Raw genomic sequence first — 27,894 nt, 5'->3', positions numbered from 1 at the left:
CGGAGCAAGGCCGACGGGACGTGGCGGGGGCTGGCGGCCGGCTCGGGGGGGCTGGGACCTGAGGGCAGGTCTAAGACCCGTCCAGGCCTGTAGTGGAGACACCCCCACACCGAGGGGCCATTTCTGTCACCCTCCTCTGAACCTTTCCGATTTGAATGTACCGGCTGGGGCTGGGGCAACCAGCCCTGCCCGCCGTGTTCACGGGGTGGGGACCGGGGATTTCTACAGGGGCTTCATGGCATTTTCCCTCTTAATAACTAAACATTAATCACGGGGGACCCTGCCCAGGTAGGCGCTAGGTGTTCTTGGGGGCAGGGCCCCACACGCCCTGGGGAGCCCCGTCCCGGCCAGGCTCTGGGATGTTGGGCCCTTTGCAGGGCCTGCGGCTTGTCAGGTCAGAGGCTGAACCGGAGCGGAGGCTGGGGCAGGGGGCCGGGGCAGGGGCCAGGAGGGAGCCGGAGAGTGGGGCAGGGGGACGGGACAAGAGCCGGGAGGGGGCCGGGGAGCGGGGCTGGGGCAGGGGCAGGGGCCGGGAGGGAGCCGGGGAGCGGGGCAGGGGGACGGGGCAGGGGCCGGGAGGGAGCCGGGGAGCGGGGCAGGGGGACGGGAGGGAGCCGGGGAGCGGGGCAGGGGGACGGGACAAGAGCCGGGAGGGGGCCGGGGAGCGGGACGGGGCAGGGGCAGGGGCCAGGAGGGAGCCGGGGAGCGGGACAGGGGGACGGGGCCGGGGCAGGGGGCCGGGGCAGGGGCAGGGGCAGGGGCCGGGAGGGAGCTGGGGGGCGGGACAGGGGGACCGGACAGGACCCAGGGAGCGGGGCAGGGGAACGGGACAGGGGCCGGGAGGGAGCCGGGGAGCGTGGCAGGGGGACGGGACAAGAGCCGGGAGGGGGCCGGGGAGCGGGGCTGGGGCAGGGGCAGGGGCCAGGAGGGAGCCGGGGAGCGGGACAGGGGGACGGGGCCGGGGCAGGTGGCTGGGGCAGGGGCAGGGGCAGGGGCCGGGAGGGAGCCGGGGAGCGGGACAGGGGGACGGGGCCGGGGCCGGTGGCCGGGGCAGGGGCCGGGAGGGAGCCGGGGAGCGGGACAGGGGGACGGGGACGGGGCCGGGGCAGGTGGCCGGGGCAGGGGCAGGAGCTGGGGGGCGGGACAGGGGGACCGGACAGGACCCAGGGAGCGGGGCAGGGGCCGGGAGGGAGCCGGGGAGCGGGGCAGGGGGACGGGGAAGCTGGTACCCAAGGAGTTAAGGGCTCGCCCCGCCCCGGCTCCGCCTCTCCGGTCCCCTCCGCTCTCAGGGCCGCGCTCGGAGCCGCAGAGAAGCGGAGACACGGAGCGGCGGAACCGAGCCCGGCCGGGCCCCTGGCGAGCCCGAGCTCCGCTGCGCCCCGGGGCTGCCCCCGCCGGAGCCCCCTGCTCCCGATCCCCTGCCCCGGCTCCAGCCGGGGCCCCCGCCCCCACTCCGGCCATTGCCCCGGGCCTGCTGCAGCCCCCCGGCCCCTCCCCAGGGCATGACCCCCCCATCCCCACCCCTCCCCAGGGGCTGCCCCCTCCCCTGCCCCTGGTGCCAAACTCCCCTGGATCCCCTCTGGTCCTGGGGCCCCTGAAGGCCCCCAGGCCCTGCGCCTGTCTGTGCCCCCGCCCGGGCAGGACACTGGGCTCGCAGCTGGGGGCGAGGGGAGCTGTGCCCAGGCAGGGGGCCGAGCCGAGCACTATGTGAATGGCGCTGGGGGTGCTCAGCGCGCCCGACATGGACTGGGAGAAGCTGAGCCGGCGGCCCGGGCTCTCCCTGCGGGTGGACCGGCTGGACGAGGGTGACGGGGAGCCTCTGGCCGCCTGGCAGGGCTGTGGGCGCCTCCGGCCCTCCTCGTACCGGGCCCTGCGCAGCGCTGTCTCCACCCTGGCCCGCATCGACGACTTCTATTGCGAGAAGATTGGAGCCGGCTTCTTCTCCGAGGTCTTCAAGGTACAGGGATGGGCACCTGGGGACGGGCAGTGCGGGACGGGGACGGGCACCTGGGGACGGGCAGGGCAGGATGGGGACGGGCACCTGGGGACGGGCAGTGCGGGATGGAGACGGGCACCTGGGGAGAGGCAGTGCGGGACAGGGACGGGCACCTGGGGATGGGCAGGACGGACATGTGAGGATGGGCAGCGTGGGATGGGGACAGGCACTTCAGGGACAGGGCAGGTGCATGGGTTGGGCACCTCAGAGGGGCAAGGGATGGGTGCCATGGGGATGGGCGTTTGCGCAGGGTTCTGTGGAGACTGGCGCTTCAAAGGGGTGGGGCAGGTGCATGGAGATGGGAGGGCTCCGTGGGGATGGCGCCTTGGAGGGGTGGGAAACTGGGCAGTGTGGGGACCGTACATGGGGCAGGGACCATGGTTGCCTTGTGGCAGTTGCCTCTTCCTTGTCCTATGCCCCTGGCTCAAGGCCTCTGGCTGGGGGTGGAGAGGGCCGGCTCAGCAACCTGTCAGAGCCGTTCCTCCAGTTCCTCTGGGCCATGGGCGCGTGGGCTGGGCTGTGGGCTAGGGGCTAGAAGATAGGAGGGTGGGTACCAGTGGGCACCAGCCATGGGGGCTGGGTGCCTGGGAGCGCCGGCCATTGGGCTATTGTGGGGACACCCCACTCCCTCTCCCAGGTCCCTGGCACAGCTTCCCCCAGGCTCCTGCTGGCCTCTGGTCTTCGGGCCTTGGTCCTGGCATTTGGCCAGGTATAGAGTTCAGCAAGGCAAGCAAGGCTGGTCGGCGTGGCTGGGGAACCCTGAACCCCGCACCTCGTCTCCAGGACAGTGGCTTTCCCCTCCCCCACCCAAACCTGGGAGCCCAGGGTCCCTGGCGTGGGGACCTGGGTCAGGCAGCTCCGCTGTGGGCAGTGCTTCCCCTCTGCAAACCCAGAGCAACCTCACCTTGGGGCTCTGGGACGCGCCAGACACCACACGCTCTCTGCTGGGCCCTGGGCTGTTAGGCACCACAGGGCCTGGGCACGAGGAGGGGGCTTTGTTAGCTGGGGTGTCCCGTCCCCTTGGGTCTCGGGTGCTTCAGAACCCCCCCTTGCTGAGCTCCTGAGTGTGTGCGCGGGTGTCGGGACTCCTAGGGCAGAGGGGCAGTGTGTGTGCGTGGCTGTGTGGGGGTGTCGGGACTCCCAGGGTAGAGGGGCAGTGTGTGTGTCCGCCCAGCCGCAGGGGAGGGGGCTGCCGTGGCTGAGCTGTGGGGGCCCCTGCCCCGGGCTCCCAGGGCAGAGGGCTGGCAGCTGGGGCCGGAGCACAGGATTGTGTGTCGCAGGGTGTGGGGCGTGTCCAGGCTGTTTACAGCTGTAGGGACAGTGGGAAGCCAAGCCAGGAAGCTCTGGGTGTGAGTGGAGCCCATGGGGCCGAGTGGGAGACAGGGGGTCCCTTGTAGTTCTGTGGGGCAGGTCAGGGAAGAGCAACGTCTTTGCACCTCAGTATGGCAGCTTAGCAGGGTGCAGCTGTGGGCCCAGGTGGCATTGGGCAGAATGGGATGGGGGTGCTGGGCCCATCGATGACCTGGGTCCCACCCACTGTTGAGGGCGGTGGCGGGGCCAGTTGTGGGCAGGGCGCTGGCCCTTCCGTCTGCCTGCCTGGGGTACAGGGGAAGGCTCGTGCACAGGGTGCCGGGGGGCAGCTGTGGCATCGCCGACCCGGATGATGGCTGGGGCTTGGGGAAGCAGTTTGATTATCGAATCGCAGCCCAGCAGAGGGGCCCTGACGCTGGCTGTGGTGGTGTGTCTGTGCCGTGGGCTGCAGGGAGTCGGGCCCTGCCCCTGTGGTTCCAGAGCTCATCGCGCCAGGGGCCATGGGGCCGGGGTTGTGCCTGCCGCGGGGTTCGTGGGCCGCAGGGACGGCCTGTCTCGCCAGGGGCCGTGGGGCTGGGGTCGTGCCTGTTGCGGGGTTCGTGGGCCGCAGGGGCCGTGGGGCCGGGGTCGTGCCTGCCGCAGGGTTCATGGGCCGCAGGGGCCGTGGGGCCGGGGTCGTGCCTGCCGCGGGGTTCGTGGGCCTCAGGGGCCGTGGGGCTGGGGTCGTGCCTGCTGCGGGGTTCGTGGGTTGCAGGGGCGGCCCGTCTCACCAGGGGCCATGGGGCCGGGGTCGTGCCTGCCGCGGGGTTCGTGGGCCGTGGGGCCGGGGTCGTGCCTGCCGCGGGGTTCGTGGGCCGTGGGGCCGGGGTCGTGCCTGCCGCGGGGTTCGTGGGCCGCAGGGGCCGTGGGGCCAGGGTTGTGCCTGCCGCGGGGGTCGTGGGGCCGGGGTCGTGCCTGCCGCCGGGTTTCTGGAGGGGGGAGCGGCAGGGTCTGGCCTGGGCTCCCCGCACGGCCTGTCTCACCGCCCCAGGGCGCTGCTCGTTTTCACAGCAGCTGTCCTGGTGCGATGTGGGGAGGGGCCGCTGGGGGCGGGAGGCTCCTTCTCTGCCCCTCCCTCCGCGGAGGAGCGTGCGAGTGTGTGCCTGCCCGGCTGCCCGGGACGGTTCGGCAGCGTAAGGCACGAGGTGTTCGAGGCGCCCACGGGCCGTGGGCGGGTAACACCCTCCCCCCCATGCCTGGCCCATGCGGCTTCATCCCTGGGGTCCTTTCAGGGGGGAGCAGAGCTGAGAGGGGCTCCCCAGGGTGCTTGTGGGTGCTGCCCAGCATGACAGCGCGAGCTCCAGCCCCCGTTGGCAGCCCTCCGGTGGGGCGCGGGGTCAGCCTGGGTCCCATGGAGCTCGCTAGCTCCGTGCCTGGACGAGCCCCCTGAAGGTCCCCCTGCCCCGGCCTCCTGCTGTGGCCTTGGCACCTGGGGCCGGTGGGCAGGGATCTGGGTCTGGCGTGCTTTCCCCGCCCCAGGGCCCCGCAGGAGGGCTGGCGGCCGTGGGGAGCAGCTGCTGCCTTGGTGACGCTGGCCGTCCCCGCGAGAGGCTGGCCCAGGCAGGCTAAGGGTGGCATTCAACACAGCCAGGCGGGCGGTTGGCTGCTCAGGGAATACGGCTCCATCTAATAACGACTCTCCTGCCAGCCGGTGGGATCCGCGCCCCCTGCGCCCCCAGCCGGCAGGATCTGTGCCCCCAGCCGCCGGGATCCACGCCCCCTGCGCCCCCAGCCGGCAGGATCCACACACACTGTGCCCCTGCTGGGGGTTAGGGTGGCAGTGGCGGGGGAAGGGCCAGGGGTTCGGGTGGCAGCAGCGGGGGAGGGGCTGGGGGTTAAGGTGGCTGCGGCAGGGGAGGGGCAGGGGGTTAGGGTGGCAGCGGCGGGGGAAGGGCCGGGGGTTAGGGTGGCAGCGGCGGGGGAGGGGCAGGGGGTTAGGGTGGGCAGCGGCAGGGGAGGGGCAGAGGGATAGGGTGGCTGTGGCGGGGGAAGGGCTGGGGGTTAGGGTGGCTGTGGCGGGGGAAGGGCAGGGGGTTAGGGTGGCTGTGGCAGGGGATGGGCAGGGGGTTAGGGTGGCAGCGGCGGGGGAAGGGCAGGGCGTTAGGGTGGCAGCGGCGGGGGAAGGGCAGGGCGTTAGGGTGGGCAGCGGCGGGGGAGGGGCAGGGGGTTAGGGTGGCAGCGGCGGGGGAGGGGTAGGGGGTTAGGGTGGCAGCGGTGGGGGAAGGGCAGGGGTTTAGGGTGTCAGCGGCGGGGAATGGGCAGGGGGTTAGGGTGGCAGCGGCGGGGGAAGGGCAGGGAGTTAGGGTGGCAGCGGCGGGGGAGGGGCAGGGGTTTAGGGTGGCAGCAGCGGGGGAAGGGCAGGGGGTTAGGGTGGCAGCGGCGGGGGAAGGGCGCAGTTGGGCGGGGCAGAGGCGGAGGAAGTCCCGGGGGTTAGGTTGTCAGAGGCGGGGGAAGGGCAGGGGGTTAGGGTGACAGCAGCGGGGGAGGGGCAGGGGGTTAGGGTGGCAGCGGCGGGGGAAGGGCAGGGGGTTAGGGTGGCAGCGGCGGGGGAAGGGCAGGGGGTTAGGGTGGCAGCGGCGGGGGAAGGGCGCAGTTGGGGGTGGGCAGCGGCGGGGAAAGGGACGGGGTTAGGGTGACAGCAGCGGGGGAAGGGCAGGGGGTTAGGGTGGCTGTGTCGGGGGAAGGGCACAGTTGGGGGTGGGCAGCGGCGGGGAAGGGCAGGGGGTTAGGGTGGCTGTGTCGGGGGAAGGGCGCAGTTGCGGGTGGGCAGCGGCGGGGGAAGGGCAGGGGGTTCAGGTGGCAGCGGCGGGGGAAGGGCAGGGGGTTAGGGTGGCTGTGTCGGGGGAAGGGCACAGTTGCGGGTGGGCAGCGGCGGGGGAAGGGCAGGGGGTTCAGGTGGCAGCGGCGGGGGAAGGGCAGGGGGTTCAGGTGGCAGCAGCGGGGGAAGGGCAGGGGGTTCGGGTGGGCAGCGGCGGGGGAAGGGCAGGGGGTTAGGGTGGCAGCGGCGGGGGAAGGGCAGGGGGTTAGGGTGGCTGTGTCGGGGGAAGGGCGCAGTTGCGGGTGGGCAGCGGCGGGGGAAGGGCGGGGGGTTCAGGTGGCAGCAGCGGGGGAAGGGCAGGGGGTTCAGGTGGCAGCGGCGGGGGAAGGGCAGGGGGTTAGGGTGGCAGCGGCGGGGGAAGGGCAGGGGGTTAGGGTGGCAGCGGCGGGGGAAGGGCAGGGGGTTAGGGTGGCTGTGTCGGGGGAAGGGCACAGTTGGGGGTGGGCAGCGGCGGGGGAAGGGCAGGGGGTTAGGGTGGCAGCGGCGGGGGAAGGGCAGGGGGTTAGGGTGGCTGTGTCGGGGGAAGGGCACAGTTGGGGGTGGGCAGCGGCGGGGGAAGGGCAGAGGGTTCAGTTGGCAGCGGCGGGGGAAGGGCGGGGGGTTAGGGTGGCAGCGGCGGGGGAAGGGCGGGGGGTTAGGGTGGCAGCGGCGGGGGAAGGGCGGGGGGTTCGGGTGGCAGCGGCGGGGGAAGGGCGGCCGGTCGGCGTTCAGTGTGCGGTGGGGGAAGGGACGGGGGTTAGGTGGCAGTGGTGGGGGAAGGGCAGGGGGTTAGGGTGGCAGCGGCGGGGGAAGGGCAGGGGGTTAGGGTGGCAGTGGCGGGGGAAGGGCAGGGGGTTAGGGTGGCTGTGTCGGGGGAAGGGCGCAGTTGGGGGTGGGCAGCGGCGGGGAAAGGGCGGGGGGTTCAGGTGGCAGCAGCGGGGGAAGGGCAGGGGGTTAGGGTGGCAGTGGCGGGGGAAGGGCAGGGGGTTAGGGTGGCTGTGTCGGGGGAAGGGCGCAGTTGCGGGTGGGCAGCGGCGGGGGAAGGGCAGGGGGTTCAGGTGGCAGCGGCGGGGGAAGGGCAGGGGGTTAGGGTGGCAGCGGCGGGGGAAGGGCAGGGGGTTAGGGTGGCTGTGTCGGGGGAAGGGCACAGTTGGGGGTGGGCAGCGGCGGGGGAAGGGCAGAGGGTTCAGTTGGCAGCGGCGGGGGAAGGGCAGGGGGTTCCGGTGGCAGCGGCGGGGGAAGGGCGGGGGGTTAGGATGTCAGCAGCGGGGGAAGGGCGGGGGGTTCGGGTGGCCGCGGCGGGGGAAGGGCGGGGGGTTCGGGTGGCAGCGGCGGGGAAGGGCAGGGGGTTCGGGTGGCAGCGGCGGGGGAAGGGCAGGGGGTTCGGGTGGCAGCGGCGGGGGAAGGGCGGCCGGTCGGCGTTCAGTGTTCGGTGGGGAGGTGTCGTTCCATACCACGGGGGTCCTGGCTTAGTACAGCTGGGGAATCTCACCTGTTACCCCTGTGCTAAGCCCAGTGCCTGGTTTGACCAAAGCCCCCTCCAGAAGGGCTCCGGCGTGGATCGGCAACCCGAGCCGGGGAGTCCCTGGCCGTCTGTGCCAGCGGGAACCACCTCCCTGGCACGCATTTGGGTCTTGTTTCTAATGTGCATTTCTTTGGCCTCAGCTTCCAGCCCTTTGTCTCTCACTCGTCGTTTTCACCAGTGCTGGAATAATTTGTAACAGCAGCGAGGAGTCCTTGTGGCACCTTAGAGACTAACCAATTTGTCTGAGCACAAGCTTTCATGAGCTACAGCTCACTTCATCGGCTGCCTGCAGTGGAAAATAATTTGTGTGTCTCTTCTCTGCACCTCTCCAAGTTTTCCACATCTCTTTAATACTGTGGCCCCCAGAGCTGGACGCAGGATCCAGCATCCGTCTCAGCAGCGCTGTGTACGGAGGTAAAATCCCCCCGCTCCTGCTCATACACCCCCGGGCTCACCTTAGCCCTTTGCAGCAGAGCATCGCGCTGGAAGCGCTTGTTTTCTTCCTCATCCACTCTGGGCCCGGATCCTTTTCCGAGTCGCTGTTTGCGTTTGGCTGTTTTAAACCCCATGTTGTTTGAATGGGCCCAGCTTAGCGAGTGTCACCCTGTCCTCATTACTTGCTGCCCCGCCCGTCTGGCTGCTCTCCACAGATCTCCCCAGATTGCTGATGACAGTAGTAATCCCTGGCCTTTTCCTCAGTAGCTCTGCACAAAGGAGGGCAGGATCAGTCTCCAGTTTTACAGGTGGAGAAATCGAGGCACAGGGCAGGGAAGCGACTTGCCCCAGGTCACGCAGCAGGCCAGTGGCCAAGCTCAGGCTAGAACCCAGCTCTCCTGAGACCCAGCCCAGTGCACTATTCCAGTATTCTAGCCACTTGGCCAGGCCACCTCTTACAGTGACTAGTGTCAGGCATAGTACCAATCCCAGCAGAACCCCACTAGAAACACCCCCGTTCAGTGATTCCCCATCAGTGACCGCTTCTTGAGATCCGTCAGTTAGCCAGTCCTTAAGCTATTTAGCAAGTGCCTTATTGATAGTGTACACTGCTCGTTTTTAACCAGAATGTCACACACCTTCCAACAGTCTGTTCCATCTGCGCCGTTACCTTCGTTAACTTGGAATCTCATCAAAGGATGAAATCAGATATGGTTGACAAGACCTGTTTTCCATAAAACCTGTTTTCCTGTCTTTCCATTCTTTGTCACTTGAATCCCATATCAGTTTTTCCATTATTTTGTCTGGGATTTATGTCAGGCTAACCAGCCTATTGTTACCCGGGTCATCCTGCTTGAGCTTTTTGAATATTGATGCAACATTAGCACTTTTCCAGTGTTCCGAATTTTCCCCAGTATTCCGGGATTTATTAAACATTTATCATCAGCAGGCCAACTCTTTTAGGACTCTTGGGTGCAAGTTACCAAGACCGCTGATTTAAAAATGTTTATCCCTAGTAGATGTTGTCTAACATCATCCTCAGTTCCTACTGGACTGGGTAGTACTTCATTCTTGTGTGATATGAGTACATCATCCTGCTTCTTTCCAAATACAGAATAGAAATATTTTTGAATGCTTCTTCATTTTCTGTGTCATTGTGAAAAACTTTGCCATCTCCATCTAGTAATGAGCCTCTGCCATTGCTAGGGTTTCTTTTATTCCTGACATACCTTAAAAAAACCCTCCTTTTTATTGTCCTTGGCCCAGCCAGCCATGGATATTTTCCCTGATGTCTTCAGCTTCCCTTATCAATTTTCCATTCTGCATAACTTCTCATTTATATCAGTTGCAATCTGCTTGCCCCCATTCCCGTTCTGTTCCTCTTAGTTCCATTTGTTAGATATTGCTTTTTTATTTCTAATTGCTGCCTTCGCATCGTGTCTGAACCTGGATGGGATTTAGCCCATGTTGGGAACATGCCTAGAGCCTGAGGTGCAGACTGGCACCCATGCCTAAGCACATAAGGATCCCTGGCCGTTAGGGTCAGGAACGCATGCTGGGGCGTGTGTCCATACTGCAGCTAACAGCTACCTGCCATGTTGCAGAACCCCATGGCTCATGCTCTGGGACCCAGTGAGGGCCGGGGGGCACAGCGCAGCTGCAGGAGTTCCAGTTCCCCAGAGCCTGGCCGTGCCCAGAGGAGGTGCTGAATGCCAGAGCCCAGAGAGGCTAACCTGGAGCATGGCAAGCGGCTGGTAACCATGGGGATGGGAGGGCAAGGTGCCCGCAGCACCGAAGGGCCCCAGGCAGTGCTGAGCCCAGGCATGGAGACTTGTGAGCAAAGAAGGCTGGCAGGGGAGCCACAGGCTGCTGACGGGGATCCCGCACTCGGGCTCCATCCTAACAGGCCGGATCAGCCTGGCCCGGGGGTGTGACGCTTGGACCCGGGCGACTCCGGCGCGCCTCCCAGCTGGGGCGTAGAGCCAGGCCCCCAGAGACCTGCCACCCTGCGCCCGAGTGCGCTCTGTGTCCATCCATGGCGAGTGGGCAGGTTCCCTGGAATCCGCCTGCTGTCCAGTCACCGGCTGCTGGAGCAGGTCTCCCCGCGCCCCCGGGGGCAGGACTGTCCCGTCTTGCAGGAGGAGGGGGCTGAGGCAGGGACGGGCCCCGGGTGCAGAGCGGGAGGTAGAGCATGGCCCCCAGGCTTGTGCCTAGGCAGTTAAGCCCTGCTGGGATGGCACCTTGCTGGGCTCTGCTGGGGAGGGGGGGACTGGTCCGTGGGGAAGCGGGGGCCAGGCTGCGGCTCATGGGCTGTCTGCTCGCTCTCATTAACGTTCTCGTTAATCCTTTCTAATGTCTGCTGCTAGGGCAGCTCAGCTGCCTGGTGCCCGGGTGGCGTGGCAGGGGATGGATCTTGGAGCTAGCGTGTGCCAGGGGCCCGGTGCTGGGGTCCAAGTGCTGGATGAACTAGAGCGGGCAGCCAGTGCTGTGGGGGTGTGGGGAGTCGCGGGGTGCCAGGCCGGGGGCACTGGGTGCCAGGCGGGTGTCACATAGGGAGGAGCAGAAGGGCCCATCCAGCCCTGTGGGTGGTGGGCAGGACCCGGCTGCCTGCCCGTCACCCAGAGCAGGGCTGCATGTGGTTGCCCGGCAGAGCTCAGCTCTGGGGAATGTGCCGGGATTCCAGGGCAGGGTGCCAGCGCCTGGGGATGCGAGGGCGGGTGGCGTAGCTTATCTCTGCCCCCCCCCCCCCCCCCGTGCTCTGGGCTGCAAGGGATCAGGCAGCCTGCCTACAAGGGCTCTGCCCGCGGCTCCCATCTCGCGGGGCTGCCCCTGCTGAAGGCTGTCCCGGGGCGGAGGGTGCATTAGACCCTGGTCGTGCCTGGCCGGGGCTGCCTGTTCCCTGATGTTGCCCACTGGGGAGTGAGCATGCAGCTGGGGGAGCCTTGTCTCTGCACACGGCCACAGCACCCCCCAGTGGGGAAGTGTGGGGAGGGAGCTGGAGTTGCAGGACCCAGCGATGGCCCTGGGGTTTCCTCTCTCTGGGGGCCATGCTGGGGTGGGCCCTGACGGGTGAGGTGCCCCCATGGTCCTGGGTAGCAGGAGCTTGGGGGCCTAGCGGGTGTGGGGCCCAGCTGGAGCTGTACCTGAGCTGGGGTGCCAGACAGAGGAGGTGCCCCGATGCAGGTGGGTAGGTGCAGGGAATGGGGGTCAGGCGGCCCCGCTAGGGGCACCCGAACCCTGGCAGCTCCCTGGAGCTGAGCCTGGGCCGGGGGGTGCCGTGGCCACACCCCACGCTCCCGGCACAGCCAAGCAGGGCGCCAGCCGCCGACTGCAGCCGTGTGTGGGAGGCTGGTTGCACGTACACCGCTTAACCCCTTCACCACTGGCCCAGGGTGCCCGCGGGCTGGGGGGGTCATGCTGGGGGCGCTGGGGCAGGGAACGGTAGTGATGTGCTAGGCGCGCAGGAGCTGCATGGAGAGGGGTTTCTGGGGGGCCCGGCTGGTCGCTGGGTACCGGGGGGGGAGCAGGATGTGGGGGGGGAGCTGGTCTCCCCAAGGTAGGGCTTGGCAGTCCCTCAGGCAGCCAGCTGGGAAGAGGTGCTCGACATGGGGTCCTTGGGGGGGGGTCTCCCATGTTTTAGTGAGGGAGGGGGAGGGGCAGGAGCTGCCTCGGCTCAGTGTGTTCACGGGGTGCCTGGGGGGCTTCTCCTGGGGGTTGCCACGGTGGAGGTCCTAGCAGAGGGAGGGGCCAGGGAACAATGCACTGGGGGGGGTGCATCATATGGGGGCCCAGCTGGTACCTCTCCATGCTGGGGGAGCTGTCACAGGGGGTCTGCAGGGAGCCCAGCGGGCCCTGCTCCCTGGGGCTGGGCAGGGCATGGGCTGTCGCTGTCTCATTTTGGTACCTTCTATGCCCAAGGCAGTTTTACTTCCTAATTTCATGGTTTGTTTCTCTCGCAGCTGAGAGGTGCTGGTTAGCCACCACCAGAGGGGTTTTATGTGGCTTTTAGGGGATTAGGCCTCTTTGTACCAAATTCGTAGTAGTATTTGCCTGCTTGCGAATGAGACTAGTTTGCAGCTGTGACAAGAAACGTAACTTGTTTTAGTTACCGTTAGGGTTACAGTATTTATAATTTTTGCTTTAAATTTAACTTTCTTTGCTGTGGTGTTTACTACATTTTGTCTTGCTCAGCCATTGGGGTGTGGATGTGTTTTTATTTGGGTTCCAATTTAGACATGTTTAGCTGAGTTTAATTTATACCAATTTTTATGTTTATTAATAGTGGATTTAACAAGACTTTTACTGGATCACTTTCAGTTACAAACAACTCTGGTGTGTCTATGTTAATTGGGGTGCCTTTTTTGAATGCATAGTTTTTGGTTTAGGTTTTGGTGCATGTGTTTGGGAACCATAGGGTCAGTTTACTACGGGGTATTGGGCAGGATCCCACAAGAACTGTTCGTACTGTTCCTGTTTTAACTGGCTGATTTTATTGATAGGGTCACTGTGGGTAGCTGGAGTGCTGGGTGGTATTTTCATAGGGACTCCTTATTTTAACCCCTGTTCCCCAGTGGTTTGGTATTTCTGTGGTGTTTATAAGGTGAACTTTAATTCCCACCTCCCCTTCCCAGGCGCTCATACTGGTATTTTAAAGGGGTTTGAGATTCGGCTGGTGTTCCATGAGGATCACCAGATCACGGGGGGAGGGGGGCGGATTTATGATCAGTTGGCAGGCAGTGAATTATTTCTTAAATATTGGCTTATAAGGAGGGCTGCGTTGGGGTGCGCGCTGCAGGGAGACTGTTGGGGAGAGGGCCCAGGAGGCAGGGTGAAGCTGCTCTCAGCCAGCTGGGGGTGCCTTGGCTCTGGGGTGCTGGGTTTGCCCAGCCCTCTGGCAGCGGAGTGGGGTGGGGGGTGCAGGCTCTGTCTGTCCCATGGCAGCCCCCTACCCAATCAGTGGGAATTCGGGCGCTCTCTTGCCTGCCTGTGCTACCCGGGCTGGCTCCTGGCCAGCAGAGCATGGCAGCCAGTGCCTTGCCCCCCCCCCCCCCCCCCCCCCCCCCCCCCCGTCTGTGGGATCCTGTTACGGGATCCAGTGACATGGGAGGAGTGGCGGGGGGCAGGGACTGACACAGAGCTGGGATCTCTCGGTGCCTGTTCCCCAGGGTGTGGAGGGGAGTGTTTGGGAAAGTTTGGGGGGGTGCAGTGTCCTTGGCAGGAGATGGGGCAGGGCTGGGCCGGCCCATGGGAAGAAATTGGGGCAGGGAGGGGTCTGTGCCCAGCTAGCTGACCCCTTGGAGATGGCCCCACATGCCTGCTCTAGGATGACCAGACAGCAAGTGTGAAAAATCCTGACCGGGGTGGGGGGTAATAGGAGTCATATCAGAAAAAGACCCCAAAATCGGGACTGTCCCTATAAAATCGGGACATCTGGTCACCCTACCCTGCTCTGTCCTGCTGCCCTGGGCGGGCAGGGTCCAGAGATATGCAGGGATCCCGGGGGACCTGCCCCCAGTGCAAGGGGAGTGTCTTGTCTGCCCCCCACCTTTTCAGACAGCTCCTCCTGGGGGGCCCTGCCATGTGCTGGCCCTCACCTTCCCCCAGTCCTGCAGCACTTGGGAGCCCCCCTTCCCCCTCCCTGCCCCCGTACAAGGGGATTAGGCCGCATTAGTCTCCATCTGTCCTGGCCAATTACCATGGGAGGAGGCTTATTAGAGGGGATGAGGACGGGGGCTTCCCAGCCAGCAGAGCCGAAGGAGCTCACCCCTCCCCCATGGCAGGAGGCTGCCCACTTGTCCCTGGGCCCTTCCCGACCCATGTGGGATCCTGCTCCCTGCCCCGGCTGCTGGGGTCCCCTGGGCATTGGGGCGCCTGGGCCCGACTGCACAGCCCCCGCTCCCCTGCTGGGACCCGGGCTGGCTGCGCACGACGGGGGCCTTGCTGCTCCTGGCGGGGTGCAGGGGGGCTGGGCCATCCCCTGCTGGGGAGCTGGGCTCTCGCAGGCCTGGCACCTGGGCGTGCATCCCAGTCCCCTGCCCGACGGGGCCCGCACTCCCCCAGAGCGCACTGCTGTGAACAGCAGGCCAGGGCGCGTGCGTGCGTGTGTATACAGGTTTGTGCGTGCGTGTGTATATATGTGTTTGTGCGAGCGTGTGCGTGCAGCTCCCGGCACAATGGGGCCCGGTGCTGCCGCGCCCTGTGCGCCCTTTGCTGGGGGGTAGCAGCAGAACCTGCTCCTGCCTCTCGTGCCGATGGGCCTTAGCTGGCGCTTGTGTGCCGGGGCAGCTCTGCTTGTGCCCTCCGGCGGGGCAGCGCCTGTGAGCCCGCTCTGCGGGGAGTGCTGGGTGGGGAGAGAGCGCCCGCTGCTTGACGGGGACCCAGCGGGCTGGTACTTCCAGCTGGGGAGCCGGGGTGCACGGGGGTGAGGTGGGGTGGTCAGGGATCACGATCGCCCCGGGTACTCTGGCTGGGGAGGGGGGTATCAGGAATCAGGGTGCCCCTGGGAGTGGCCAGGCCTGGGTCTCTGTCTGGTCGCTGCCCTTGGGCCAGGTGGCTCCAGAGGAGAGCGGGTGCTAAGCAGGGAGCTGCCCTTAGCGCCCGGGCCCCTCGGTGGCACAGGTGCGGGGAGCTGGCTGGGAAGGCGACACCGGTGAAACGCGAGCGCCCAGGCCGAGGGGCTGCTGAATAATGCAGGGCCCGCGGGAGGGCAGAATGGAGAGGCAGGCGCAGGCGAGGCCATTGGGGCCCAGGGGAGACACCCGGCCTTGGGACACAGGGCGCCAGCCTGGGGGGTGCTCTGGCTGTAGCCTGAATCTGCCCCCCCAAAGCCGTGGGAATGAGCGCAGGGTACCATGGTGGGGGTGCGTCTACCCTAGGCCCCGTGCACCACGAGCATGGCCACGGACGTCTGTAGGGAAGGGGCACTCAGTCTGGCTGGGCCCGGCGCCTCCTGGGGCCCCACCTGGGCAAGGCACGGCAACGCCCGGGCACAGTGCCCCCCGGGCCGGGCATGGCGCCTCCCGGCTACGTCTCCTGTGTGCTGTGTGTGCGTGGGAGCGCCCGGTGGGGCAGGGGGCTCTGTGTGACCCCTCACTCTCCAGCCCAGAGAAGGGGCTGGGTTTGAGGCAGGCTCCCCCCAGAACCCCCTGGCCCCTGCCCCCCAACCTCGGCTGGCCTGCCAGCTGCAGTATCTGGTCCCCGCATGGCTCTCGCCCCGTGGTGGAGGCTGTGCCGGGATCACCACGTGCCCCGCTCTGCACTGGGGGGCAGGAGGGGGCACAGGCATCTGCGCAGGTCCCTGAGGGATGGGGCACCCCCCACAGGATGACGCACTCGGGTCCTGTGCTGAGGGAGGGGGCAGGCAGCAGAAGGAGACAGGTTCACGGTGTAACTATCATTTCCTTGGCCCCATTCACCCAAAGTGCTGCACACACGGTATGTGGGGCACCCCTGCCCAGCACTGGCATGCAGCCACCTCTGGGGCAGGCTTGGCAGCTCTCTTAACAGTGCACAGCAACACCGCCCAACTGCTCAGGACAGCAAGGGAGGCAGACAGCCTTGTGCTGCGAGGGGCCTGCTCCCCTCCTGCCTCTGCCGGGGGAACTGCCCAGGGCCTGTCTACATCTGCCCCCCAGACAGCTCCCGTGCCCTGCCGGTACTGACTGGGGGAGGCAGACTCTGCCTAGAGCCCAGCAGAGCCCCTCACGGGGGGGGCAGGCCTGGCTGGGGGCGGGCCGGGGCCTGGCACAGCCACAGCGACTCAGAGCTGCATTGACTAAAAAGGGCAAACGTGGGGAGCTGACAGCAGCCCTGAGGAATGTCTGAGCCTGCCTGCGGCTCCCTGGGGGCTGGGGCTCCTCCCTCAGCGGCTGGGCCCCACCGCAGGGCCCCGCCCGGTGGGCAGCTGGGCTGGGGGGTGCTCTGCACTGCTCTCCGGAAATGGGGCGAGGCCCCTTGTTCTTCCCAGCACCCCCAGAGCCCAGGGACCCCCCTAGGGAATTGGAACCCCCGGGGAAGACTCTGAGCCTGTGTGGCAGTGGGGGCTCCGTGTGTGCGCGTGCGTCTGTCAGCCGTGTGTGCGTGTGGCGGGGACTCCGTGTGCGTGTGTGTGTGTCAGCCGTGTGTGCATGCGATGGGGGCTCTGTGCCTGCGTGTGCGTGTCAGCCGTGTGTGCATGGCAGTGGGGGTTCCGTGTGCATGCGTGTGTCAGCTGTTTGTGTGTGTGTGTGATGGGGTCTGTGTGCGTGTGGTGGGGGCGCCGTGTGTGCATGCATGTGTCAGCCGTGTGTGCGTGTGGCGGGGGCTCCGTGTGCTTGCGCATGTCAGCTGTGTGTGCGTGCGGCGGGGTCTGTGTGCGTGTGTGTGTCAGCCGTGTGTGCGTGTGGCAGGGGCTCCGTGTGCTTGCGCATGTCAGCTGTGTGTGTGTGCGGCGGGGTCTGTGTGCATGTGTGTGTCAGTCGTGTGTGCGTGTGGCAGGGGCTCCATGTGCTTGCGCATGTCAGCTGTGTGTGCGTGCGGCGGGATCTGTGTGCGTGTGTGTGTCAGCCGTGTGTGCGTGTGGCAGGGGCTCCGTGTGCTTGCGCGTGTCAGCTGTGTGTTCGTGTGGCAAGGTCTGTGTGCGAGCGACGGGGGCTCTGTGTGTGCTGGGAGGACGGACCCCGGCAGCCACCGCCCCTCTGGGATTCCCTGGAGCAGCCCCAGTAACGCGGATCACGTGGTGGCCTCCGCTCAGAGCAGGCTAAATATACCGCCCTGCTACGGCTGCCAGGGCTGGGCGCCGAGCCCCCGCTCCCTGCGGCCGGCTGCTCACCCAGGCAGGGCCCCCGGGTCCGCCAGGGCCTGGTGCTGAGCCTGCAGGCTCGGGGCCGACGCTGCGCTTTGGGAAAGTGGTTCTGGTCAGTTGCAGAGTGCTGAGCTCCCGGCTCCTCCCCTAGCCCCCGAGAGCCTTGCCGGGCTCCAGGGGCCGCTCAGTCCTCTGCTAAGGGGCCTTGTTAATACAACGGCGCTGACGTGCCCAGAGCCGGCCATCCGCAGTGTGCTTGCAGACCTTCCTCTCCACTTCACATGGGGAAACTGAGGCTCCTGGCAGGGTGGGACCCAGCAGGTCCCTCTCAGCACTCGGCGTCCTGGCTCCCAGTCCTGTGCTCTGCCCGCTAGGCCATGCTGTCTCCCACCCCTAGAATTATAGAAGATCCAGGTTGGAAGAGGGCTCAGGAGGTCATCTAGTCCAACCCCCTGCTCAAAGCAGGACCAATCCCCAACTAAATCATCCCAGCCAGGGCTTTGTCCAGCCTGACCTTAAAAACCTCTAAGGAAGGAGATTCCACCACCTCCCTAGGGAACCCATTCCAGTGCTTCACCAGCCTCCTAGTGAAATAGTGTTTCCTCACATCCGGCCTAGACCTCCCCCACTGCAACTTGAGAGCATTACTCCTGGTTCTCCGCTCCCCCAGGTGCGGCACCGCCAGTCCGGCCAGATCATGGTGCTGAAGATGAACAAGCTGATGAGCAACCGGGGGAACATGCTGCGGGAGGTGCAGCTCATGAACCGCCTCTCGCACCCCAACATCCTCAGGTGAGGGGCCCGCAGTGACCCCCCCGTCGCCCCCTGCCACCCGGGCGGCCCTTGCCCTGCTCTGCAGAGAGGGGCAGCTGGCTTCTGCGAGCCCTGCTCCCAGCCGAGCGTGGCCCCTCCTGGCCCGGCCTGGCTGCTGCGCCTGGCTCTGTGGCCCTCGTGGAGGCCCTGGCTCTGCCCGTGTGCCTCCGCCCAGGGCAAGGGGAAGCCAGCTCGGGCTCGGGGGGTGAGGTCCCTGCCCCGGATTGGCATGTGCTGGGCAGAGGGAGCCGGTCCCTTCTCCGCCTCGTGGATTCTCTCTCTTCTCTGCGAGCGGCTCTGGCCCGTCCAGGGGGCAGGTCCCTGGCGCTGCCGGTCTAACCCGCTCCCCTCTGTGTCTCAGGTTCATGGGGGTCTGTGTGCACCAGGGCCAGCTGCACGCGCTCACGGAGGTAAGCGGGGGAGGCGGTGGGGAGGTGGGCAGGGCAGGAGGACGGGGGGATGGGCCCCATGGGGGAGGCGGGCAGGGCAGGGTGGCTGGGGAGGTGGGCAGGGCAGGGCAGTAGGTCGGGCCCCATGGGGGAGGCAGGCAGGGCAGGGTGGCTGGGGGAGGCGGTGGGGAGGCGGGCAGGGCAGGAGGACGGGGGGACGGGCCCCATGGGGGAGGCGGGCAGGGCAGGGTGGCTGGGGGAGGTGGTGGGGAGGTGGGCAGGGCAGGGCAGTAGGACGGGCCCCATGGGGGAGGCAGGCAGGGCAGGGTGGCTGGGGGAGGCGACAGGGCAGGGCAAGGCAGGGGAACGGGCCCCGTAGGGGTGCGGGGGGCTGACGGCACGCTGCCCGTCCCCTCTCCCTGGCAGTACATCAACGGCGGGAACCTGGAGCAGCTGCTGGACAGCCCGGTGCCGCTCTCCTGGGCCGTGCGCATCCGGCTGGCCCTGGACATCGCCTGCGGCCTGCGCTACCTGCACTCCAAGGGCATCTTCCACCGTGACCTCACCTCAAAGGTGGGCAGTGCCCCCCCTGCACTCCCCCCAGCTGACAGGCCCCTCCCCTGCACTCCCCGGCCCCCCGGAGCCCTCGCTCGCTCGCCCACGGCGCAGGGTCCCGGAGGAGCCAGCCCCTCCATTGCCCGGCCCCGTGGAAGCCGCGGGGGCCTCGGGACGAGCCGGGGCTGGCAGGGTGCTGAGCCCAAGCCTCGCTCTGCCGCCTGGGGGCTTCCCTGACGGGACGGTGTGAAGGGCACGTTGTCCCGGCCCCGTACGGTCCCTGGGGGGGCCCCCTCAGTGTGACAGCTCTTCGCGGGGTCCGCTTGCTCTCAGGGGTCCAGCCCCTCCACCTCCTGGAGCGGCACCGCTCTGAGCCTTAGCCCGCCTGTCTCTGCCATGGGCCCCCTCGGGGAGCCCCCTCGCTCTGGACCCCCAGGGCCTCCACGGCCAGAGGGAATAATCCCCCTGATCTCTAGACCAGAGCGGCTCTCAGCCAGCATAACACAGGAGGGTTTATTGAACGTCTGAACCCAGCACAGGAAACTCTCCGGCCTCAGGCCTGGCCTCCCTCTGCCCAGCACATCTAGGGCCATCCCACATCCAGGGGGGCTCTGGTTGCTCTGCCCTCCCAGCCCAGAGACACCCCCCCCCCCTCCAGCTGGGCATCTGATATCACCGTCCCCAACAGCTCCTCCCCTGGCCTTTGTCTTCAGTCCCAGGTAAACAGGCTGCCTGGTTTCCTCTGCTCTCTTCTGTCCTTTGTTCCCTTCTGGCTGGACCAGCTGGTCAGGTCACCTGGGTCCTCTCTCCGCAGCCCGGTGTCCTCCCACTGGCCAGAACCGGCCGACTGCCAAGCGGGGGTGGGCCTCTTAGTCACCAGGACAGCAGTTGTTGGGGTTCCCCATCTCCAGGCCGTTGTCTGGGGGTCCCAGCTGCTTGGCGAGGTCACACCTGGTCCTCTACAACAACAAACCCTCTCCCGCCACCTTGTTAAACATGCAGCACACAGGGAAACTGAGGCGCGCACACGCTATTCGTGTAGAACGCTACAAACATCCCCAACTTCATCACACACGCAGAGAGGGCCGAGCTGGACCCCCTGCGCTCCCTCGGACGCTCGCTGCCCTCCCCCGGCACAGCAGGGTGGGAATGCCCCTGCCCGCGACCCTCTCGATTGCCTGTGGGGGGCAGTGTGTCATGGGGCAGGTGCCAGGCGGGGCGGGCAGCATGACGTCTCCTCTCCTCTGGCTCTCAGAACTGCCTGGTGAAGAGCGAGGACAACGGCTACACGGCCGTGGTGGGCGACTTCGGCCTGGCAGAGAAGATTCCCACCTACAGGTGCGTGGGGAGCTCCCCCACCCCGGAGTGGGGCAGGCCTAGGCAGAGGGGCCAGCAGTCCCCTCTGGACCCTTCCCACACCTGAGGCAGGGCGGCACCCACCCCCTCCTGGGGATCAGAGCCAGCTGGGGGAGGGAAATCGGGGGGTAGTTTGGGTGGTGTGGGTTGCCCCTGCCTGGAGGGGGGATGGGGAGGGCTTGGGGAAGGGATTTGAAGCGCTGCAAGCTGACCCTGGCTTGGGGCGGGGACCCAGGGGGACTGGGGGTTGCCTGGCTTGGGGAGGGGACCTGGGTGCTGGGGGTTGCCCCGGCTGTGAGCAGGGACCCCGGGGAGGAGACCCGGGGGCGGGGGGACTGCGGGCAGCGACCCAGTGGGGCTGGGGCTTGCCCGGCTGGGGGAGGAGACCCGGGGGGAGAACTGGGGGTTGCCCCGGCTGGGCAGGGGACGCAGGGGAGCTGGGCGTTCCCCGGGTGGGGGAGGAGACCGTGGGGGCTGGGGGTTGCCCGGCAGGGCCGGGGGCCGGGGCTAACCCTGCGGCTCTGCCCCACCAGCGAGGACGCTCAGAAGGAGCCGCTGGCCGTGGTGGGCTCGCCGTACTGGATGGCCCCGGAGGTGCTGCGTGGGGAGCTGTACAACGAGAAGGTAACTCGCTGCCTGCGCCTGGGGCCTTCCCCTCGCTGTGCTGGGCACCGGGCACGGCCAGGCTGGCGGGACCGGGGGCTGCTTGCCTTTGCCACGCCTGGGCTCGGCCATTTCCAGGGGCAGTGCCAGCCTGGCAGCCAGCAGGGCCCCAGTGGAGCGGGGGGATGTGTGTGTGATGGTGGGTCCTGGGGGTCGGCGGGGGGGAAGGTGCTGGGAGGCAGCAGGGCATGGGGGGGCCGGCAGGGTGCGGGGGGCATGGGGGGTGCTGGGGGCGGCAGGGCATGGAGAGGGTGAGGGGGCCAGCAGGGTGGGGGGAGATGTGGGGGCAGGGTGCGGGGGCCATGAGGGGTGGTGGGACATGGGGGGTGCCAGGGGATGGCAGGGCGAGAGGGCTGTGTGGGTGTCACAGATTCCCTGGGCGATGCTCTGGAACTGCTCCCCATGAAGCCAGGCAGGACTCTGGGGAAGTCTCCTTTCTGGGAGCAGCCTGTCTGCAGGACACACAGCTCATACGGCTTCCTGGGTCTGACCTCGGAGCATTCAGCCTCCTCTGCCCCTCCGTGCGCTTCCCACAGCGAGTCCGCCCAGGCGGGGTCCTGGGGAAGCCAGAGGGTCCTGCCCCCGAACTCCGCAGTCAGACGTGACTCTCAGCCAGCCAGTAAAACAGAGGTTTATTAGACAACAGGAACATGGTCTAACACAGAGCTTGTAGGTGCAGAGAACAGGACCCCTCAGCCGGGTCCATTTTGGGGGGCAGTGAGCCAGACAACCACGTCTGCCCTTCACTCCATGTCCCAGCCAGCCCCAAACTGAAACTCCCTCCAGCCCCTCCTCCTCTGGGCTTTGTTCCTTTCCGCGGGCCAGGAGGGCACCTGATTCCTTTGTTCTCCAACCCTTTAGCTCTCACCTTGCAGGGGGGAAGGGCCAGGCCATCAGGTGCCAGGAGACAGAGTGTCGGCCATTTATGTACCCAGCCCTTTGCTCTGCAACAATTACATCCCATTATCCCACCACCTAGATACTTAAGAACTGCCTAGGGGAAACTGAGGCACCCCCACAATATTCAGAGGAAACATTAAGAACAGTCCCGCTTTGTCACAGTGGTCACTGACACTGTCCTTCCAGCATTTCCTGGAGGGCATCCTGAACCTGTCACTCCCCTGGCCAACCCACCACACCTCCGACACGCACCCTGCTGGGAGCGGCCAGGCTGGAGTAGCCGGGAGCCCCCCACAGCCAGCACCCCCTCCCCCCCGCCGCATTGGGAGAGGCCGGGGCTGCAGAAGCCATGATGTGCCGCGCTGTACGGCGGGGCCGTGGCCCTGGCGGGCGCCGTGAGGATGTCCTGGCTCATGCGTGCCCAGCAGAAGGGCAGTCGGATTCCCCTCAGCGCCTCTGCCAAACCCTCCACCTCCTGCTCCTCTCCACAGGCCGACGTCTTTGCCTACGGCATCATCCTGTGTGAGACCATCGCGCGGGTCCCCGCGGATCCGGACTACCTGCCCCGCACCGAGGTAACGCTCGGCTGGGCCACCTGGTGCCGGGAGGGACGATGGCCTGCCCCGGGGTCGGGTGCGAGCTGGGGGGCCGAGGCGGAGTGTGGCGGGGGGGCCCGTGGCAGGGGTGCGGAGGCCTGCATGCGGCCTGGCTCCCGCTACAACCCTGCAGCCATGACTCTGCCCCATGTGCCAGCAGCATTGCCACGGGCTGAGCTACAGGTGCCAGGCTCCCTGGGGCACCCGGCCCATGGGGCACCCGGCCCATGGGGCACCCGGCCCATGGGGCCGCCTAGCTGTGAGCCAGCGCAAGGGGATCGTGTGACCTGGCGCCTGTGCGGGGAGCAGCCCCTGGGGGCCAGGCTCTTGTGTTCTCTGCGGGCAGCCAGGACCCCCGCAGACAACGCCAACGGGGCAGAGGCACCGCGGCCGGCACCCCCTGGCGTTTCCTGTCTCGAGTGTCTGCCCTGCTCCCCGGGATGCCCTTTCCCCTGGCTGGCCAGGGCTGCGTGGGGAGCCCCCTCGCGGGGCCAGCCGGGCTGTGCACACTGAGCGTCTCTGGGCTGTGAGCATGGCCTGAGGGGAGGCCCCTGCAGCTGGCCCACGCTGGTCAGTGATCCCGCCAGTCACGCTGCACTGCAGCAGGGAGTTCCGCAGGCTCCTAGCTCGCTCAGCGCCAGCACGCGGCGTGCGTCTCCTCCCTATGGGCCACGCCCCAGCTCAGATACCAGGGTGACGGGCGTCACGCCGCGAGAGCTGTGCAGACCCCACCGCCCAGCCGGGTCATGCTCCAAAGCCGGCGAGCTGTGGGTGACTGAGGCAGGGGCTGAGTGGGGATGCTTGGGCAGCCCTCGTGCTAGGGTCGCTGTCTCTCTAGCTGGGGTGTCCTGCCCCAAGGACCCTGGGGGTGCCAGCCCATCGCCCGGGCTGTGGCTGTGTTGCCCAGGGGTGGAGGTGCTGCTCCCCTCTGCGTTGCCCTGGGGTCGGGGGTCTGGTGTACGTGTGGGGTGACGGGGACGTGCTGCTCCGTGCTAATAACTGGACCCAGCGTTCAGAGCACGGACCAGCCTGCCCATTGTCCCTGTCCGGGGAGCCGGGGACGAGCTGGAGCCGCCTCCAGCTGCAGCGGGAGGGAAGGCCGAGGCCAAGCAATTCCTGGGCCCGGGCCCCCGGTGCTGGGAGGGAGGCCGAGCCCCTGCAGTGACCTGTCGGGCTGAGCCATCTCCGGCGCCGTCCCAGGAGACACTGGCTGCCCCCGACCCTTCCTCGTGGCAGGGGAGTTGTACTCCTGGTCCCGGTTTGACCCTGCGCCCTGAGGCCCCGATCCCCCCTGGGCACCTCTACGCTGCAAGCGAAACCCGCGGCGCCGCCCCAGAGCCGGCTCAGCTGGCTCAGGCTGCAGGGCTAGCCAGCAGCGTGGGCCCTGGGACCCTCCCCGTCGCCCCGCAGCCCCTGTCGGCTGAGCTGGGCCAGCTGCGGCTGTGCCACGGCTCCTTTAGTGCAGTGTAGACGCACCGCAGGAGGCCACGCACCCTCCCCCCCCCCCCCGGAGACACGGGGCCCTGCTCCCCGGGTCCAGGGACGGCTCCTGTGCGGGGCAGGGCTTTGGGGCACTTCCTGACCCATGGCTGGGATCCCCCTGGGGCGCCGTCTGGGGCAGGAGCTCGATGCAGAGGGGCGCTGGGGAGGGGGGCAGGCCTCCTGCCCTAGACCCCGTGATTCGGGCTCAGTTGCTGACCTCCCCTCGTCTCCCCGGGCAGGATTTTGGGCTGGACGTTGCTGCTTTCTGCAACATGGTGGGGGACGATTGCCCTGCGGCCTTCCTCCAGCTGGCCTTCCACTGCTGCAGGGTACGTATCCCTCTCTTCCCTTCCCTCCCCCTGGGCAGGGTCCCTGGGCCTGCCCCCGTCTCCCGGACACCGAGACGAGGCAGCCGGGTTATTGCCTCAAACAGGGACCCTCATCTGAAATTCAGATTCCTGGTGCCAAGGCCTGCCCCCCTGCCAGCCTGTCCCCGAATGGGACTGGGATCCTGGCACCACAGAGCCACTGGGATCCGTGCCTGCTCTCCCCTCCCTCGCCCCCAGCATGCAGGACGGGGAGCACAACCAAGCTGTCCCCTGCTCTGGAGGGAAGCTGCCCCCGTCTCCTGCCCAGCCATCCCCCCCAAGTCCCACGGGGGCGGGGGCCCCGGTGAAGCCGGGCAGGCGGGTGGGAGAGTTGGTGCCCCGTGGCCATCGGTGATGTGGCGACTCCCGCACCCAGATGGAGCCGACGGCCCGACCCGCCTTCGTGGAGATCACGCAGCGCCTGGAGGGTATCCTGCAGCACCAGCTGGGAGCGGGGGGCACTGGCCCCGACCCACAGAGCGGTGGGGAGAGTGTGCCCTCGCCCGGGACCCCGGCCACGCTGAACGGTACCGTGACTGCCCCTCCCCCGGGCCTGTCCGTCTTGCTGACCCCCCCGGGCACCCCCAGCAGCCCTTGGCACTGGGCTGGGCACTGCGGGTGCTGAAGGGACCTTAGGGCATGTGCTGCCCCCACGTGGCCAGAGCTGGGCGCTGCGGGCGCTGAGCCCGTCCCCTGGGCGCTTGCTGGACAGGGCTGCAGCAAAGGGGTCCGCGGGCGGCTTGCTGGCTGTCCCCCCCGTGGGGACCCGTCTCTCACCCCACTGAACTAATGGGGAGGCCCCACAGCCCTGGGGTGGGATCAGGCGGAAATGCCAGCCCCACTCTGCGGGGCTGGCGTGACCCAGGCCTGCTGAGGCGGGGCAGACGGCCGGCAGCAGGGTGCCCAGGGGGTTCTCCCGCCCGGTGCCCAGAGCCCCTGGCTGCGCACGGCGCCAGGCGCTCTCCAAACGGCCGGGAGGGGCTGGAGGCCGCGGGCCCGGGCCAGCCTGGGGGGCTGCTAACCCGCTGTCTGTGTTGTGCCAGGCGAGGCAGCGAGCGAGCCCGCGCTCCCCAAGCAGCCAGCGCCGCGGGATCTGAGCTGGCCGCACCTCCAGCCCGACCCCCGCCTCGCCCGCAGCCGCTCGGACATGTTCCCCCCCAGGTCCCCGGCCCTGCTGCCGCCCCAGGAGCCCGACGCGGGCGCCCGCCCCAAGGAGATGCCGCTGCGCCTCAACCCCTTCTCCCGGCGCGAGGACCTGAAGGGCGGGAAGATCAAGCTCTTCGACACGCCCAGCAAGTCGGTCATCTCGCTGACCTTCGCCCTGCCGCCGGCCGCCCCCTACCAGCTGGGCACGCCCGTCACGCCCGAGCCCGTGGTGGAGGTGCAGTGCGACTTCTCCGCCCCCCTGGTGCTGACACGCAAGTGCCGCTCGCTGCCCACGTCCCCCGAGCCGGCCCGCCGGGGGAGCCTGGCGCTGTGGGGGGAGCCGGCCCGCGCCTGCCGGCGGCAGGAGTCCCCGGCGTGTGGGGAGGGCCCCCAGCCTCACAGCCCCTTCCCCGCTCGGAGCTGGGGGGCGGCGGGGGAGGTGGCAGGGCGCTCGCCCCTTCCCAGCCCCCCCGCGGTGGAGCAGATGGACTGCAGCCCCGACAGCCCCGAGCCCGAGCCGGCGCCCGCCCCGCCGCTCACCAACGGCACCTTCATCAGCACCTCGGCGTCGGGCGCCCAGCCCTGGCCGCCGGGGCCCCCCAACGGCCTGCCCCTCAACAACAACAGCGTGGTGGTGAGCACCCCGCACGGCTGGGGCCGCGGCCTGGAGCGCGGCTGCTCGGAGCTCAGCATCCCCCGCGCGGCGGCCTTGGAGCGGACGGAGCACTCGAGCGCGCTGCCCCGGCACGCCTCCAGCGCCGGGCTGGAGCAGGACGAGGTGCTGGCCTGCCCCGGCTGCTGCCTGGGCCCCTTCAGCTTCAGCTTCGCCTCCGTCTGCCATCGGCCCGCGCCCAGCCCGCCCCGCTACCAGCACCTCACCTGCGAGGCCAAGAGCCTCCTCTGCCAGGACCGGGGCCGCCACCCCAAGCGCCCGCCCGAGCCCAGCCTCAAGCTGCCGGAGGCGCAGTCCTAGTGGGGGGCAGATGGGGCGATGGACAGATGGGCGAGCCCCCCGCCACGGCTCCAGCTCCCCCCATGGCCTGCGCTGAGCAGGGCCCGGAGCAAGGAGCCCAGCAATCCCCGGACCTGGCCTGCCGGCCGGGACCCCAGTTCTCCCCTAGGGCCGCCTCAGGACCGCTCGCCGTGTTGGTGAGACCGTCAGCCATTGTCAAGGCCGCGCACAACCTGGGCTCGGGTCCTGGCTGGCCAAGTGTGAGCGGGGTGGAGGGGGACCTCGTGCAGGGAGCTACAGGCTGGGCACAGACCCAGCAGCGAGGTGGTGCCGGCTCTGTGCGGGGCTGGCTCCCTGCAGTGGTACCAGGGGCGGGCGAGTCGTGCTGGGCTGATGTGCAATAACGTGGCGGCCTCATGCGCACGACCATGTCGGGGCCAGCGCTTCCCCTAGGAGGGGGGAGCGGTGCCGGTTCATGTCCCGCCATGGGGACGTGGCTGGGCAGAGGGGCTCTGCACCCCCACTCAAAGCTGGGGGCTCCAGTGACCAGACACAGGTGTGGCGCCGATGGACCAGCGGGGCGCGATGCCACCCAGGAGTCTCTGGGAAGGCTCGCTGGGGCAGGTGGGCTGGGCCGGCCCTCCAACCCGCCCCTCCCTGCCCGCGGCTGTGGGGAGAGGAGCAGGGGTGACCCCGAGCAGGTGCAGTCAGGGGGTCACTCCAGGGCCTGGGGCTCCTCCTTGGCCGCTTGTCCCTGCATGTCCGCTCCCCAGCCCCCGTGCTCAGAGGCGACGGGAGCACAAGCCTGGGGGGCAGCAGTGTGCACTGGGGGCTCCCCTCTGTCCATCACACGCAGGGGTAAGGGGGCTGGGTAACGGGTGAGCCGGGCGCTGAGCAGGGGAGACAGCGCGATGCCCTCCCCCATGGAACCTGCCTGTCTGGGGGGCGGGGGGGCAGGGCCTGCGGCCCACCGGGCACAAAGCAGGCTGGATGCCAGTCCCTGGCAAGTGGGGATAAATACACCCCCCCACCCCACCCCATCCCCATCATCACTTCCTGGTTCAGGCCCTGTCCCCTCCATGGCGGCTGTGGAGTGGCCAATGGGGCAGGTCTGTTTGCAATATGGTGGCTGGGGCTTGCCCCCCCCAGCTGCGTCCCCAAGCGGCCCAGTCCCTGCCTGGGGCGGCCCCCGGGCTCCCCGCAGCCGACGTGTACGATGCCCTGGTGAGTGCAGACTCTTGTTTTTTATTATGATTGATAATTGCTAGTAATATATACGGCTTATTTAAAGTGTTCCAATAAAAGTGACTGTCCCAGCACCCACTGTGTGTGTGCCGTGTGACCCAAGGGGGGCGGGGGGGCGCTGATCTTGCTGGTCTCAGGACAGGGACACAGCCAGGCCTGGGAGTGTGAGTCAGGAAAACCCACCTCAAGTGAGGCCCCTCAGTGCTGTGCCTCGGTTTCCCCATCTGTGCCCTTGGGATTGCACAGCCCTGGGGGTGGGCAGCGTGTCAGCAGCACTGAAGGCTGTTCCTGTGGGTTTCAGCCCCATGAGGCCCCTGGTTGCAGCGCAGGGAGGAGGGGATGGTGGGGGGCAGGCAGTGGGGCAGGTATGGCTCAGCAGCTGCTGGTGCAAAGGGAGGTGTTGCTGGGGAGGGGGCTCGTCCTTGCTGCCTTCTGGCCGGGGCCCAGGGGGATACACAGGTGGGAGGGATGGAGCCAATCCTGTGCTGGGAGCACGGCAGCTGGGGCCACCCTGGCTCCATCCCTGCACCATGTTGCTGGGGGC

At 67.7% G+C, this 27,894-nt stretch overlaps 1 protein-coding gene across 1 annotated transcript; it reads left to right on the top strand.

Moving 5' to 3' along the window:
* The first annotated feature begins 1,194 nt into the window (after positions 1-1,194).
* On the top strand, positions 1,195-27,424 carry TESK1 (testis associated actin remodelling kinase 1). Its single transcript, XM_037902606.2, has 10 exons — positions 1,195-1,957; positions 17,556-17,677; positions 18,060-18,108; positions 18,514-18,660; positions 19,898-19,980; positions 20,532-20,622; positions 22,053-22,136; positions 23,879-23,968; positions 24,384-24,534; positions 25,051-27,424. Exons 1-10 carry the CDS (start codon positions 1,712-1,714, stop codon positions 26,124-26,126), a joined length of 2,139 nt encoding a protein of 712 aa, XP_037758534.1. The 5' UTR covers positions 1,195-1,711; the 3' UTR covers positions 26,127-27,424.
* The last annotated feature ends 470 nt before the right edge of the window (positions 27,425-27,894 follow it).

The sequence above is a fragment of the Chelonia mydas genome, chromosome 5, assembly GCF_015237465.2.
Source record: "Chelonia mydas isolate rCheMyd1 chromosome 5, rCheMyd1.pri.v2, whole genome shotgun sequence".
NCBI classification, from domain to species: Eukaryota; Metazoa; Chordata; order Testudines; family Cheloniidae; genus Chelonia; species Chelonia mydas.
The sequence above is the reverse complement of the archived record's forward strand: the minus strand, read 5'-3'. Positions and strand labels throughout refer to the sequence as shown.

Excerpts from the sequence above, each read along its gene's own strand:
- TESK1 (XM_037902606.2), top strand. The coding sequence starts at position 1,712 with ATGGCGCTGGGGGTGCTCAGCGCGCCCGACATGGACTGGGAGAAGCTG. Across the intron at positions 17,678-18,059 it reads TCGCACCCCAACATCCTCAG|GTTCATGGGGGTCTGTGTGC; the intron begins GTGAGGGGCCCG and ends TCTGTGTCTCAG. Across the intron at positions 23,969-24,383 it reads TGGCCTTCCACTGCTGCAGG|ATGGAGCCGACGGCCCGACC; the intron begins GTACGTATCCCT and ends TCCCGCACCCAG.